Source organism: Vulpes vulpes, chromosome 14 (genome assembly GCF_048418805.1).
Source record: "Vulpes vulpes isolate BD-2025 chromosome 14, VulVul3, whole genome shotgun sequence".
Classification (NCBI taxonomy): domain Eukaryota; kingdom Metazoa; phylum Chordata; class Mammalia; order Carnivora; family Canidae; genus Vulpes; species Vulpes vulpes.
The window spans coordinates 25483075-25498882 of NC_132793.1; the positions used below are offsets into that span (position 1 = coordinate 25483075).

At 48.6% G+C, this 15808-nt stretch overlaps 1 protein-coding gene across 1 annotated transcript in view; it reads right to left on the bottom strand.

Moving 5' to 3' along the window:
* Positions 1-15808, bottom strand: part of EFCAB8 (EF-hand calcium binding domain 8) — a 62378-nt gene that overhangs the window by 43734 nt on the left and 2836 nt on the right. Inside the window, exons 3-7 of the mRNA XM_072735154.1 lie at positions 8424-8542; positions 6921-7024; positions 4474-4609; positions 1238-1343; positions 932-1016 (exon numbers count right to left, since the gene is read on the bottom strand). Of these exons, the coding sequence (XP_072591255.1) occupies positions 932-1016; positions 1238-1343; positions 4474-4609; positions 6921-7024; positions 8424-8542 (550 nt within the window). The remainder of the gene's footprint in view (positions 1-931; positions 1017-1237; positions 1344-4473; positions 4610-6920; positions 7025-8423; positions 8543-15808) is intronic.

The window sequence follows — 15808 nt, forward strand, 5'->3', positions numbered from 1 at the left end:
GGAAGTGGAGACAGAGAGGCCAGCTTGGATGCACCAGCTACAACCCTCCACGCTCCCAGTCTCCAACAACCTTCCTCCACCCGGGAGCCAGAGCAGTTCCCGCACAACTTTCCAGCCTTGCCCTCGCCAGCTGGCAAACATGGGCCTAGACACCCTGATCCAGATCATCGGCGAACCAGGTCCAAAAGCAATCATGAATTTTTTTTAAACCAAAACATGGGCAGCCCCGGTGGCACAGCGGTTTAGCGCCGCCTGCAGCCCAGGGTATGATCCTAGAGACCCTGGATAGAGTCCCACGTCAGGCTCCCTGCATGGAGCCTGCTTCTCCCTCTGCCTGTGTCTCTGTCTCTGTCTCTCTCTCTGTGTCTATGAATAAATAAAATCTTTAAAAAAATTAAAAAATTAAAAAATAAATAAACCAAAACAAATGGAAGCAACTGGTGGCTCAGTGGTTGAGCTCTGCCTTAGGCTCAGGTTGTGACCTGGGGATCCTAGGATCGAGTCCTGCATCGGGCTCCCCATGGGGAGCCTGCTTCTCCCTTTGCCTATGTCTCTGCCTCTCTCTCTGTCATGAATAAATAAATAAAATCTTTTTAAAAATAAATAAGTAAATAAAACCAAAACAAATGAAACCCTGGTCTTCCAGATGCTCATTATCAACTCACCCTTACCGATGGATGTGCTATTCCCAGAGTCCTTGGCCCTGGAGGGACAAGTTTCTGCCAGGATTTGATGGCTGACTTGGTCAGGTCATGGGAGAGAGAGGGACCAATGACCAAGTGACCTCCTAGGAGGGCCAGTTTGGTGAAAAGGACATAGGCACACTGGGTGGGAACCCTTCCTGGGCTGTTTCCAAAGAGTCTTTCTGGAAGTCCCAACGCTGCTGGGTGATGTGGCTGCCAAGACTGTACCAATCTCCCCTGAGACTCACCAATAGTCCATGGTCAGGACACAGCTGTCCAGATCAATGAAGGTGAAGGCCCGGGCACAATTATGGTTGGTAATATCAAAGAACTCTGGGGAAGAGACAGAAAGGGAGGCATGCATGGAACCCAAGCCCATGTCCCAAGTCTTGGGGGTCTCTGGTGACAACATGCAGCATCTGCTTCCCAGCTGCAGTACCCCCAGAGGACTCTAACCCATGCCCATAGTTGGTTTGGTGACAGGTCTCTCTCCAAGTGCAAGTACGTGCCCTCCAATGGCCAAGAGCAGGCCTAGGGAGCTGTCAAGGACTCACCTATTTTCTGGTCAGTTGATGCAATCGCAATCAGGTTCATGTTATGGAGACACACCATATCAGTGACCCACATCTGCTGGTTATAGGGCTGATGGATCTGGTTAAGCTGGCCAGAGGAAAGGCAGAGGAGATCTGGGCCAGAGAGGCTTGGCAAGCAGAACACACCAGGAGTACAGGATCCCATGAACCCTCTCCTGCCACCCAAGGGCCTGGAGCCAGCCATAAATCTGGTATGGAGCCCAGCACCTCTTCCAACTACCAATGGGGCCTTGGGTAAGTTCCCTAACCTCTCTGAGTCTCAGTTTCCACATCTGTAAAATGGGCTTAAACAACACTCATCCTTACAAACCCTTTTTAGAGCCATATGACAAAGTTTTAAGTATTTTTTAACATTTATTTTTATTTTTTTTAAGATTTTATTTATTTATTCATAGAGAGAGAGAGAGAGAGAGAAAGAGGCAGAGGGAGAAGCAGGTTCCACGCAGGGAGCCCGACGTGGGACTCGATTCTGGGTCTCCAGGATCACACACCCCAGGCTGCAGGCAGCGCCAAACCACTGCGCCACCAGGGCTGCCCAGTTTTAAGTATTTTTTAAAAGATTTTAGTTACTTATTTGAGAGAGAGGGGACATGTGGGGGAGGGGGTTGCAGAGGGAGAAGCAGGCTCCCCTCTGGGTGTGGAGCCAACCCCAACATAGGGTTCAGTTCCAGGACCCTCAGATCATGACCTGAGCTGAAGTCAGGGGCCTAACCAACTAAACCACCTAGGTGCCCCACTCATCAAAGATTTAAATGTGCATGGCTTATGATCCCAGGATCTATTTCCAAGCCATATCTATGGATGTGTTCACATGTACTCACAAAGAAGTATGTGTGAGGGTGGGGCCTGCCACACTGCTAGAATAGCAACAGGCCATGGACTGACTGCAAAGGAGAGCTGATATAAATCCACACCACAGATCTCCACCCAGACATTACATATGAGGGAGGTGTGCACCTGCCATAGAGAATAGTCACCAGGATCTATCATTAAATAAAAAAACACAGCACTATCATGTGTATATTTTAAAATAGGGGGTGGGAGATGTACATACAGGCTAACCATGGGAAAGCACCCCAAAACTGGTCATAGCAGTTATCTCTCAGGATAGAATTAGGGTCTGGGCAATGGGCTTTCCATTGTCCCTCTGTGGGTCTGAATCTTTCCCCCACCCTAGTTTTATTGAGATATAAGGGACATATAACATTGTATTTGTTTTTGTTTTGTCTGAATCTTGTCTACCATCTGCAGGTGTCACCTGGTTCAAGTGGCTTAGTAACAAGAAATCGTCCCGCCAGGTTGTGAGGTGCCTTTCCGAGCTCACGTAACAGCCATGCAGACAGAATTGGAGCAGCACTCCAGGTGGGGGAGGCCACACAGAGACGCCTGTCAGCAGTAGCGGGGAAAGAGGAAGCCAAGGAAACAGGAGGCCAGCCCAACAGGCTCAGGGTCAGAGGACGATAGCTGAGGTAGGGGTGGCCAGCTAAGGAACTTGTAGTTTACTCCCCAAATTAGGCCACGGACTCCGAACTGAAGAAGCAGAGAAGAGTACAGTGTGACACAGAAGGGAAGGGGACCTTTAGGGCAGCTCCTCCAGATGGGTGTGCAGAGGCAGGAGCAGGAAGTGGATCTTTCCATCACAACTCAGAGACACCAAGAACATAGAGGCCTGTGCTGGTGGCTGCGCAGTGAAGACAACGGGCCTCTAACCCACACACAAGAGAGGGGATGGTAAGGCCACTGCCTCCATGTTCCTCTGAGAAGCCCAGAGCCCCAAGGAGTTCTAGTGATTTGTCCAAGGTCGCACAGCTGGGAAACGAAGCCCAGCCCCCAGATTCCAGGGTTTTCCATCTGCATGCAGTGGGTGCTCACGGAAGGTGCTTGCTAGATCACTCCTGCCAACATCCACTTGCCCAAGCAGCCCCTCAAGGAGGAATGCTGGGCCGTCCAGGAAGCCTCCCTCTGTCCTCAACTCTCTCAGACTTGGCCTCTGAGGGGCACCAACGTGACAGAGTAGCAGCCACAACCAGGAGTTCAGGCTATAACGTGCCCCCTCAATACCAAAAGAAACGCACAGAGAAAAAGAGGGTGGAGGATGCCAGAAACACTAGCCTCGGGACCTCAGGTGTGAGTCCCCCTTGGTCCTGGCTACCAAGTCCACCCACGAGAGTCACTGGGCCTCCACGGACCTGAGTTGTCTCCCCAGGCAACTGAAAAGGGACCAACCAGAGCCTTCCGGCCCCCTGGGATACAGATCCCCGCCCCACCCCCCCTCCAATGCATCTACAAAACACTACTGTTTCACAGGCTTATGAAAGCCTTCCTCCTGCTGGCAGCCTTCTCAGTAAGCCTTCCTTCTCGGGGGAGCTGTGCCTTCCTCATTTTTTGGACAATTCTGGACTAGCCTGGCAACATTAAGTACACAGCCAGCTTTCCTGAACATTTTCTCACTTACTGCTGCTCTTGGTCAGGAACTGACCGCACAAAGACAATGATGATGTCAGCTTGTATTTGTCTGGTACTTGCTGTGAGCCTTACCCTACTCTGACTGCCATATGGGCATTGTTATGTCATTAAATCCTCCCAACAGCCTGAGGGGGTTACATGACCCCATTTGATAGATGAGGAAACTGAGGCATGGAGGGCTATATGCTAACTATCCAAGGTCACAGAGCTGGAAGGTGGCACAGTCAGGTTCTAAGGTGGGCTCCAGAGCCCACACTCACAGTTGCTGTGATTTCCTGCCCGGTACCAGGGAAGGATTCAAATCAGTGGTGCTTGGTGATGGAGCCGTTGTGGCAGGGAAAGGTCAGGGAACTGATCTCTAACCCAGAAACCTCGGTGGGTGATGACCCCACTCACGGAGGTGGGGCCCAGGAGAGGGAAGCCTGGCGGCCAGGAAGGGCTCCAGTGACATTCTATTTGGACAAAATGGGTATAAGGTGTCTCTGTTAGACATCTAAGTAGAATGCAACTTTGAGATGTCATCCTGCTTACAGAAGAGAACTGTAAGAGTCTCCATCCCACAGTGAAGCCAGAATCCTGGCCTCAGGAGCAGTGACTGCACGTGTGGGGTGCTTAGACCAGGAACCCCAAGAATAAGCACACTCTGGATCCGGGTCACCTTCGCTAATGGGGTACAAAGGCAAAGGTTCTCCAACCACCCCATATGTGCTCCACAGATGGGCCCCCCTCACCCTAAAGGAGTTAAGCAGCGAGAAGGATTCAGACCAGATCTGCAAGATCCCGTCCTTGGTGACAGTCAGAAGGTGCCCCATCTTCTTGAACCGCTGAGTTAAGAACTGCACCTTCACAATCTCGCATCCATGGTTCCTGAGGAAGGGGACAGGAGAGAGAAGGATTCAAACGAATCCGGAATGAGGAGCACAGAGGAGGAAAGACAAAGCAAGCAAGGGGGGCTCCACTAGCACGCACACGATGCATGACTCTGCCAAGCAGTTTTCTACCATTAGCAGCTGTGGCCGAAAGAAAGAGCCCCCAGTAGGCCGCTGGTATGAGATAGGGTTCCACAAGCCATGGGCTTCTCCCATCACACAGCCAATACACTTCCTCGTGATGGGATGGGGTCAGAGGAGGCAGGGAATGGAGGTCTTTTGCAAACCTTCTTTTATGAGAAAAATGATCTACAGAAGGTGGTGACTGGAGGGGTGGCTTGCAACTGAAAACTTCATGATAACAGTTTCTGGCAACTCGGAGAAGGGAGTATAACGCAAGCATGAGATACAAGTGGACAAGGGGCAATGTATCCAACAGAGAGCCCCGTGTACCTGCCTCCTCATCAACAAGGCCATGCCCTGAGCAGAGCAAACGGCTCCTGTGGCCTTCCCAGCACGCTACAGTGATGCATTCCAGTGGTTTCTTTCCTGCTCCAAGTTGGCTAAGCTGGCTGGCTGGCTACTACAGGGCATCGCCATTTTGATTTCTGGACACAGCATGGCACATGCTCTCCCACCTGATGTTCCCACACCTTCAGGCCCCACCAGGGCCAGTAGTGTTACCTCACTTCACAGGGACCCAGGGAGAAGCATTTGCCTGGAGTTCTGTCCATAAACTAGAACCTAGGCACCTCCATCCCTACTCCAGCCACAACCTTTTCCAAATGTCACTGCGGACACTGTGTGACCTGTGGCTGAAGGCTAACCCACATCACTGTGAAATTCTACCTCGAAACAGCCTCAGCAGAAGAGACGGTGACAGTATGTCTGAACATGGCTCCTCTCTCTACCCTCCCTCCCCCCTCCCACTGCCACCTCTCAAGTCAGGGCCACAGGTCTCTGAGGGGTGAAAGGTGAAAGCCATGAAAAGTGAGAGGAGCCCTCCGGAGGTGTTATCCCAGAAGGCCAGCGCCTCCACCTGCTGGACTGCAGAAGATCCCAGAGAGGGTCGTTCAATGATCTTGGCCCAGGATCAGGAAAGGGAAGCCAACTTTTAAGATGACCCTTTCATGAAGGTAATTGAGTATTATTTGGCTATTTTCTCTGCCAAGCTGGAAATGCTCTCCAGGTTTGAAGGTTGAACAAATAAAAAGGACAAGAAAGGAACAGGCTTCTTGACATTTTTGGTTCTGGCTCTTTAAGCACCCTTGGAAATCTAAATGTTCCAAGGAAATAATAGAAATACTTGTGAGGGCTCAGCTATGTCAAGCGAAGTTTTTAGGTCAAAATGTATGGTTATAAAATCCTTCATCTTTCATATATATTGGCCTCAATTAAATATTGACCAAAATTGTTTTAGTTGCCCTTTCCTGGTTTTCATTACATCATCTCTCTGAATCTCCAGGTGCTCCAGGGCAGACTGCTTCAGGTTTACAGTCTTCCCCACAGCCTGCTCTGGGGCTGGTCCCAAGGACAGACCCAGCCACAGCCCCTCCTAACCAGGCCACAATTACAGGCCACCAAGCATTGGATCACAGGACCTGGCTTCCTGGCCTCAGCTGCCTGCACCTGGCAGGAGGTGTGCAAACCCCCAGTGATCTCTGGGAAATGAACTCTGGGAAGAGGCCTGGGCCACTGGCCAGAATCCACTGGAGGGCTGCTTTTTCTTAGGAAGTTCAGAGGGGTGGGGGTAGACAGAATCATGCACAGAAAGGAGACTACATGAAGGTCCAGAGGGCACAGTGGAAAAGAGCCATGAGGAGGAGCAAGCAGGCAGGGAGAGGAGGAAATCAAGGCAAGGGCAGAGCCACATGCTCCAGGAGGGACCAATAGCCCATTCCTGGGGCCTCTGCAGCCTCCAGGAGCAATTTCCTGTGATGGCTTTTACTCCTTGCCATGCGAGCCATCCGCACTCTGGATGAAACCCCCAGACCCACTTAGCACCAGCAATGGGAGGAAGCAAGCAGGGGGAGCAGAGTATGCTGCAGGGACGGGGAGAGTCAAACAGGGCAACCTCACCACTTTCATTTTGACCTCTCCAAACCTGTTTCCTTGTCTGTAAAGTGGGGACACGGTCACCTTAATGCTCAGGCTTGCCTACAGGGTTGAGCGGCTGAAGTGAGTGCCAGACCCCTGGTGGCCCCACAAGGAGTGACTCAGGGATTTAGGGAGGGGCACTCACTACAGAGTCTGTCCCCACCTTGTTCTTGTTTGTACACACCCCTTCAGTCCAGGGAGACACTCCTTACAGGGGAATGATCCTCATGGGAAGGTGGAAGTGCAGGCGGTACTGGCTTGTTCTCATCCTCTCCCTTCTCTGTAACTCCCGCATCGCGTAATCCACGTACTCCTGCTGCCTCGGGAAGTAACACAAGACAGGAAAGTGTTGGCTGAGCCATCAGAGCACTGGGCTTTGGGAACCCATGCCTGGCTTCCAGTTCTTCCCTCATCTTTCCTAGCCTCTTCTAAGGGGCTCTCTGGTTGCTGCTTCCTGGGGCTGGCCAAAGAGAGTAGCCAAGCAACTGAGCTGTTCTGGGATCTGGGACGTGTGAAGGGCCTAGCAACAAGTACATAGCAGCACCGCCCTCCTTAATGCGTTTCTGTAATGCTAAATACATGTCTGCATCATCACCACATCCAGCATCTTGTTTGAATCTCTTTATTCACCCACATTTTATGGATAATAGGACTGAACCCATAAAAATAGAGATGAGTTGTCCCAGCTCATATAACAAGTTAACAGCAGGGGAAGACCAGAAGCCAGGCAACTACGGCAACTCTAGAATCTACTGATGCCTCATGAAGGCCAAAACAGACCACCACGTGAACCTATAAAGAAAGAGGGAGTTATTAAGATCATTGTGTAGATAGCAAAGAATTCTGGAAACAGGTTTATTAAGAATAAAAAGAATATTAAGAGAAATGAAAGAAAAAAACAAAACAGCATGTTTGCCTGAGCCGAGGGGAGGAATGACAGAGTAGTTAATACACAGGCTTCCTGAAGCAAACTCCTCAGGTCTGAAGACTAGCTCAGCTGCTAACTAGCTCTATAACTCTGGGAAAGTTTCTTAACGTCTTCATGCCTCAGTTTCACAATCTATCAAATTAAGGCAAATACCAACACCCACCCTGTACAATTCCTGCAAAGTTTAAGTAAAATAATACATAAAGTTCTTAGCACGGTGCTTGGCATCAAGGCTAGTTATCATTGTCAGCATTCTTATGTCAATACGTCAGACTAATTTTTTGCACTTTTCTGTATCCTTCTGTATTTCATATTTTTAAATGGTACATCTACTCATCATAGAACATATAGAATCGAGGGGGGGAATGCTCTAGAACCCTGACATTTTGGGATTGAACAGCCACAGGTCTGTCTGTTGGCTGAGTGATCAGAAACCGTCTATTATGGTGGTTGTGGCATCTTCCAGAACTGAATGGGGGCTGGTGTGCAGGAGAGCCACCTGGCAGGTGAGTGGTACCCTTGCTGCTTCCCTGTGTGCTGGGAAGCCTCAGGCAAAAGTTGCTAACATTTGTCATACACCCTCCCATTCCCTAGGAGAAGAATGAGCTGCAAGTAGCCCCACTTACAGAAGTCTTAGAAAGGTTCCCTCTACCCAGCAAGCACCCCAGAATCCACCTGGCTTGACCACCTCCCCATCTTCAACCCTCCACATGTTCTACAGGTCAGCCACACCTGGATCCCTCAGGCTCCCTCCAGCTACCTGAGGCAGCAGAGGCACCCTCCTCACCCAGGTAATGGAGCCATTACAGTCTGTGTCCACCTTCAAAAACAGCGCCTCTAGCATCTCATCTGACGCATTGCTCAGAATCTTCTTTATGGCCTTAATGAAAGTCTTCATGTCCAGGGCTTTAAAAGAGAACAAAAAACATCATCCACTCCATGGCAAATCACTGGGCCTGTCAGCAGCCACGGTGCCCTTGGATGTCTGGGTGCTGAGGGAGAACACAGAGAATGTTTGCTGGGCTGTCCCTTGAATCTCCTCTATCTGTTCAGCATTCAATCAGCCCACCTGATTCAGTGCACACCTTTCACGCCAGAGGACTGTGTGGGCCCCACAGCACTGCTGGGTGAGGGGATACTAAAAAAAGATCAGATCCCATTTCTAAGACAGGCCAGGCACTGAGACAAAGAAAACTGATGAGGGATGCCTGAGTGGCTCAGTGGTTGAGCATCTGCCTTCAGATAATCCTGGGGTCCTAGGATCGAGTCCTGTATCAGGCTCCCCATGGGGAGCCTTCTTCTCCCTCTGCCTATGTCTCTACCTCTCTCTCTGTGTGTCTCTCATGAATAAATAAAATCTTAAAAAAAAAAAAAGAAAACTGGTGAAAACTCAAAAAAGAAAGAAAAAAGAAAAAGAAGGAAAGAGAAAACTAATGGCAAAAAAAAAAAAAGAGAGAGACAAATTAATTCAAATATACAAATAAAGAGGTGAAGTGTGTCTCTTAAAGGCAATTAAAATGCCAACTTTGGCTAGAGGCAAAGCTGGAGAGGAGAGGAACAGAGGGTAGGGATAAAATACTCTCTCCACGCTGGGTTTTGTGACTATAAGGGAATCTGTCTGCCAATGTGCCAATATCCCGTAGATTTTTTTTTTAATAATCATAGTCTATAAAAAGTGCTTCTAGAGTTCCCTCCAAGTATCTGGAACCCTCACCACAATCTGAAGGCTGTGCATTTTCTGGCTCCGCTCAGACCTCACCTCCCACTACCATCCCCTGCATTCCTGGCTCCAGCCATAATGTCCCCACGCTGTTTCTCACACCACCAAGCATACTCCCACCTCAAGGCCTTTGCACCATCTGGGCCCCTTCACGAGGAAGCCTTCCTGAGAACTATCTAGGGATGCCCTCTACTCCCAGCACCCAGCTCCACTGCCCCCCTCCTCAACTTTCCTCATCACTGCTCTAGCCCATGAGTTCCACGAGTACAGGATGATCCTGTGCCCTCTGTGACTGGTTTCTTTTTTTTTTTTTTTTTAATTTTTATTTATTTATGATAGTCACACAGAGAGAGAGAGAGAGGCAGAGATACAGGCAGAGGGAGAAGCAGGCTCCATGCACCGGGAGCCTAACGTGGGATTCGATCCCGGGTCTCCAGGATCGCGCCCTGGGCCAAAGGCAGGCGCCAAACCGCTGCGCCACCCAGGGATCCCCTGTGACTGGTTTCTTGGCACACTACACACACTCGTTCCCGAGTTTTGCTGTTGGCACTAGGATGTGGCCATGACGATATTGGGTGCTTCTCTGTGTTTATTCACACTGACCATTTAATGAGAGAGACTCATGAGAAAACTGTGGGACGCAGAGGTGAGGTCATGTGTCCAGGGTCATGGGGTGGTGCCTGAGGCTGACCCTCACAATCTGATCCTTCCATGTATGAGTTGGGTGTCAGTCAGATGGCCATCATGACACAGAGCCTTCCCTTGGGAGAGAGCCAGGAGCCAAAGAGCCTTTGTGTAGCGATGAATGAACAAATCCCTCTTGAGAGCACTACAGGGATCAACCAGCTCCTTTCTCACCCAAGAAAAGAGCTGGTTGTCTAAGAAGTCATATAGATTATTTGTCACCATGTTATTTTAATACATTTTTTATTAAGTTTACCAAACACTTTTTTGAAAATTGCAAGAGAATAGACACAAAGGTATTTTGGAAAGGAAACATACACTGTGGGGTCCAGGCAGGGCCCCTTTCCCCTCTAAAAAACAACTCTCACCCACCTCTAGCCAGATGGTTAATTACTCTTTTTTTTTTTTTTAATTTTTATTTATTTATGATAGTCAAAGAGAGAGAGAGAGGCAGAGACACAGGCAGAGGGAGAAGCAGGCTCCATGCACCGGGAGCCCGATGTGGGATTCGATCCCGGGTCTCCAGGATCGCGCCCTGGGCCAAAGGCAGGCGCCAAACCGCTGCGCCACCCAGGGATCCCTAGCCAGATGGTTAATTAACCACTCAAAGTGATATATCACTTCCTTGAGGGGGGAGGGGGGATCACAAGCAGGATCAGGCAGGAGGACACTTTCTTGGGGGGGCAGGAAATGTTTTATAACTTGATCTGGTAGTTACATGAATGTATGCATGTGATTCCTTGAGCTGGACCCCAACACCCATGCATTTTATGGGAGGTAAATTATGCCTCACTGTAAAAGTGCATATTTTACTTCTAAATTACACTCCAAGTGAACTCTCTAACCGCTTTTTCCTGCGCCTCTGAGCTTAGCCAGCTCTCTCACCTTTTTTTTTTTTAAGAGAGAGAGAGAGAACACAGGTCAGCAGGAGAGGGGAGTGTACAGTGGGAGAGGGAGAGATTCTTAGGCAGGCTCCACACCCAGTGTGGATCTTGATGTGGGACTCAATCTCATAACGCTTGATTGCCAGCCCTTCCAGCTCAGATGGTAAGAGGGGTGTTCTGACAGCCAACTCTCCCCTGCCTGGGTGGTCCTGGGCCCTTTCTTTCCTTGAGGGATGAAGGTCCATCCTCACCCCTGCCTTTCTTTCTTCTGCCTGCCCCACTGGCACGTTCCCTTCAGCACCCAGCATTGGACGCACCTCCACCCACCATTCCCTTACTTGTGCCCACCCACTCTCCTCAGCCACCAGAGACATCAGACCACATCTCATGGTGCCCTTCCTTGCCCTTGGGGTCTCCTGCCTTCAAGCAGTGACCCCACAGGTCACTCCGGTCTCCTCCAGGCTCCACTGTCTACCCTGCCCTGTCATTTGGCATTTGCCTCAGCTCTTCTCGTCATGGTCCCCTTGCTTTTCTGACACTCTGCTTGAATGACCTCACCTCTTCACCTATCTCTGCATCTCAGGAGAGAATACCTCTCCTGTGTCTCTGACTGTTCCCAAGTGTTCCCGTTCCCCTGGCTCCTTCAACTCAGCATGTTTAAAATCTGGTTTAGGGCAGCCCGGGTGGCTCAGCGGTTTAGTGCTGCCTTTGGCCCAGAGCCTGATCCTGGAGACCCGGGGTCGAGTCCCATGTCAGGCTCCTTGCATGGAGCCTGCTTCTCCCTCTGCTTGTGTTTACCCCCCCCACCCTCTCTCTCTCTCTGTCTCTCGTGAATAAATAAAATCTTTAAAATAATAATAAATAAAATAAAATCCAGTTTATTTTCTTTATTCCAATACATGCTGGCCTTTCCTGTGTTCACCATCTCTGCTAATAGCATCACCTCCAGCCAGTCATCCAGGCTGAAGACCTGAAGGGGGTTTCCAATGCCCTCCCTCCTGAATCCTCACAAGAACCCTGTGGTCCTAGAGGATGGGTACTGTCATTCTCCCCATCTTACAGATAAGGACAGAGAGGCACAGAGAGGCTTCGTGGTTTGCCCAAGAACACACAATGGCACCAGGAGGATTTGAAACCAGAAGACTTCCTTCATCTCCATTATAATGTTCACTACCCTCTGTAGGGTAACTGGTCATGTGAGGAGCCAATCCCCTCCTGGCCAAAACACTTCCCTTTCTTTAGCAGCTCTAGATGTGTCACCTCCCTGTCAGCCCCACTGCTGGGTCTCAGGGCATCCCATCCTCTGGGGTCACCTCCCCCCAAGCCTTGCCCCAGGACACCCCTTTGCTCCCCCAACGCAGCAAGACCCAGTATACCTCTCCTCTGCCATCCCCTGTTAAGAACTGCCCTCCCCCTTCTGGGAAACTCCCACTTTACCTTTCTCTTTCTTTGTAACACCAAGAGGTAGGATTATGGACTATTTACCTCTATTTTTTTTAAAGACTTATAAGTATGTTTTTTTAAGATTGTATTTATTCATGAGAGACACAGAAAGAGAGGCAGAGACAGAGGGAGAAGCAGGCTCCCTGTGGGTAGCCCGATGCAGGACTCGATCCCATGACCCCCAGATCATGACCTGAGCCAAAGGCAGTTGCTCAACCACTGAGACACCCAGGCATCCCCAAAGACTTATAAGTATTTTTTAAATAAATGCAATATTTAAAATATTTATGAAGAAAATGTTTCCTAGCCTCCCCTCTGCCATTTAGGGGTAGGGGTATGTGTGTGCCCTACAGTGCTTGCCTTCCTAGAGCAAAGGCTTGATCAAGCATGAGCACTGCATACTGCATAGTCATGCCCCCGGCTCACCCAGAAAGGGCCTTCTTTAATTTACTTTGCATCTGAAGTGCTACACTTGGTGTGGGGTGCCCACAGAAGTACAGTTTCCATGTCGGGACACCTGATTACTGCATTTGGGCCTGTTGTTAGTGTCTGTGTAAAGTCACACGGAAAGTCACAGGGCTTCATAACAACTGAATCAAATCTGACAGAGGGCTTGGTAACACATGAAGCTCTGTACCAATACTGATTCTTACCATGCCCGGCAGCGCCGGATGAAATGTCAGTTGGCAAAAGTGGGGGCACACTTGGTATGTGAGCCCCTCATGTCGCCTCAGGAGCACCTGCATAGAAGGTCAGTGCTACAATGGCTCGCAGGCTTGAGGCTACAGGGCCTCCAGCTCAGTGGCTCTCTCTTGATCCCCACACCCCAGTCCTCCACAAGCTCCCACACACAGGCCCCAGAGGTGGGGACTAGGGCACATGGACACTTTTAAGTCCTCGCAGGAGATGCATGGGCACTCCCCTTTAAGAACCAGAGACCCATCCCTTCAAAAAAAAAAAAAAAAAAAACACAGACCCAGGGGCATCTGGGTGACATAGTCAATTGCGCATCCAACTCTTGCTTTCAGCTTAAGGCATGATCTCAGGTTGGGAGGTGGAGCCCTGCATCCAGGTCCACACTCAGCACAGAGTCTGCTTAGTACTCTTTCCTCTTGTCCCTCTGCCTCTGCAGAAGGGCAGGGCAGGGCAGAAAGAAAGAAAAGAAAGAAAAGAAAGAAAGACTGACCAACCCTCAGGGCACCTGGCTGGCTCAGCTGGTAGAGCATGCAACGCTTGATCTCAGGGTTGTGAGTTAAAGCCCCACTTTAGGTGTGGAGATTACTTAAAAATAAAATCTAAAAAAACAAAACCCAACAACATGGACCTTCCTCAAATAATAATAATAATAATAATAATAATAATAATAATAATACAACTAAGGCCCTGAAAGAGAACTTGTAGAACAGAGAGAACTGTGGTATCTCCCCTCTTCCCTCTGAGACAGGCACTGATGATCAGTCAGGTCAAGGTTCCCAAGAAATGCTATAGAGCCCATGTTCATGATCCACCTCTTTTTTAAAAAGACTGATTGATTTGAGAGAGAAAGAAAGAGAAAGAGCATAAACAGGAGGAGCAGACAGAGAGGGAGTTATCTCAAGCAGAGTCCTCACTGAGTGTGGAACCCAATGCAGAGCTCAATCCCATAACCCTGAGATCAACAACCTGAAAACCACGAGCTAGATGCTTAACCGACTGAGCCACCCAGATACCCCCATGATCCACATCTTCAAAAGATTTTTGAGAAAGTACCAATGTACCAAAAATACATAGTAAATTTTCCTTTCCTCCATTTAAAATCTGGCTTGTTGTTTGTTTGTTTTAATGAGGAAGCTCTTTTTACATTGATCTGAAAAGGTTTCAGGACAAATTAGGTAAAAAATCAAAAGGGGAAACTTGATAAAAATTATTTTTCTTAAAAGCAGGAGTAGACAATTGTGGGGATCCATTCTAAATGTATACAGATATCGAATCAGCATGGTTACACATTTACTTGTCAACTATAGCTCAATAAAGCTGAGGAAAAGAAAGCAAGGCACAGAACAGTGTGGATGGCAGGCTGCCACTGCATACAAAAGGGAAGTGACCACATGTGTGTCTGTGTTTCTCCAGATCACAGATGACTAAAAGCAGTAAGTAACTACTTGAGGAATGGAACTGGGCAGCTCGGGTTGGGCTGAAGGAGACATTTGTTCTCTCAAAAAAGTATCATGGGAAAAGTACCTTTTGACTTTTGAACTGCCTGAATACACTGCCTACTCAAAACATAAACACAATAAAAATTGTGGCCACAACTGGCACATCTGGGTCCTCCAAGACTCCCAGGTGTCAAACACCAATACCAAATAACTTTAGTTAGGAGCCATCTCATCTTCAGACACACACCATCCCTTCCTGCTCTCACTTTGTTCATCTGTGAACTGAGGATTTGTTATCCTTTCCAGCCCACATCACAGTATGGTTGTAAAACTCAAATTAATGTGACAAGGAGCTATGCCCCAGAGCTGGTACTCAGTCTGGTGGATATAAACAAAGATGCCTTTACCTATTATTTGGCTTTATGTGTACCATCCCCAAGAAAAAAATTAAGCTCTAAAAGACAGAAAAGTCTGGTACAAAGGATATTCTTCATCATGTTATTTAAAGCAGTAAAACCTGGATGCCTGGGTGGCTCAGCGGTTGAGCGTCTGTTTTCGGCTCAGGGCGTGATCCTGGAGTTCTGGGATAGAGTCCCAATCAGGCTCCCTGCATGAAGCCTGCTTCTCCCTCTGCCTATGTCTCTGCCTCTCTCTTTCTATGTAATAAATAAATAAATAGATATTTAGATAGATAAATGAATGAATGAATGAATAAATAAATAAATAAATAAATAAATAAATAAATAAATAAAATCTTTTAAAAAAAATAAACGCAGTAAAACCTAAATATCCAACTATAGGGGAATGGCTCAGTCCCCAAGTAGAATACTTGCATTCATTAGTAATGATGGTTTGGAAGATAACACAGCAATATGTAGAAGCCCTTAAGGTATTATACATTAAGAAGAGAAGGATCTGAAGTTACCTGTGTAAGGCAATTACAAACATGTGAAAACACACAGCCACCTGTGGCAGACATACTTAAGGTGGTGTCCGCCTCCTGCTGTTCATGCCCTCCTGTGATCTCCACCTCCTGACTGGAGAACCCGTGACTCGCTTCTAACCAAGAGAATATGGCAAAGGTGACAGGATGAATGGGGTTATGTGTACATAACTACATACTTACAAGATTGTAGCACACATCTTGCTGGAGCTGCTATCTCATGGCTACTCTGAGCCTTGAAATCCACCATGTTGGTGAGTCCCATGTGGCCAGGAACAGTGGGCAGCTGTAGGAGCTGAAAGCAGTCGCCAGCCAAAGGCCAGGAAGAAATAGAAGCCTCAGTCCTGCAGCTGCAAAGAACTG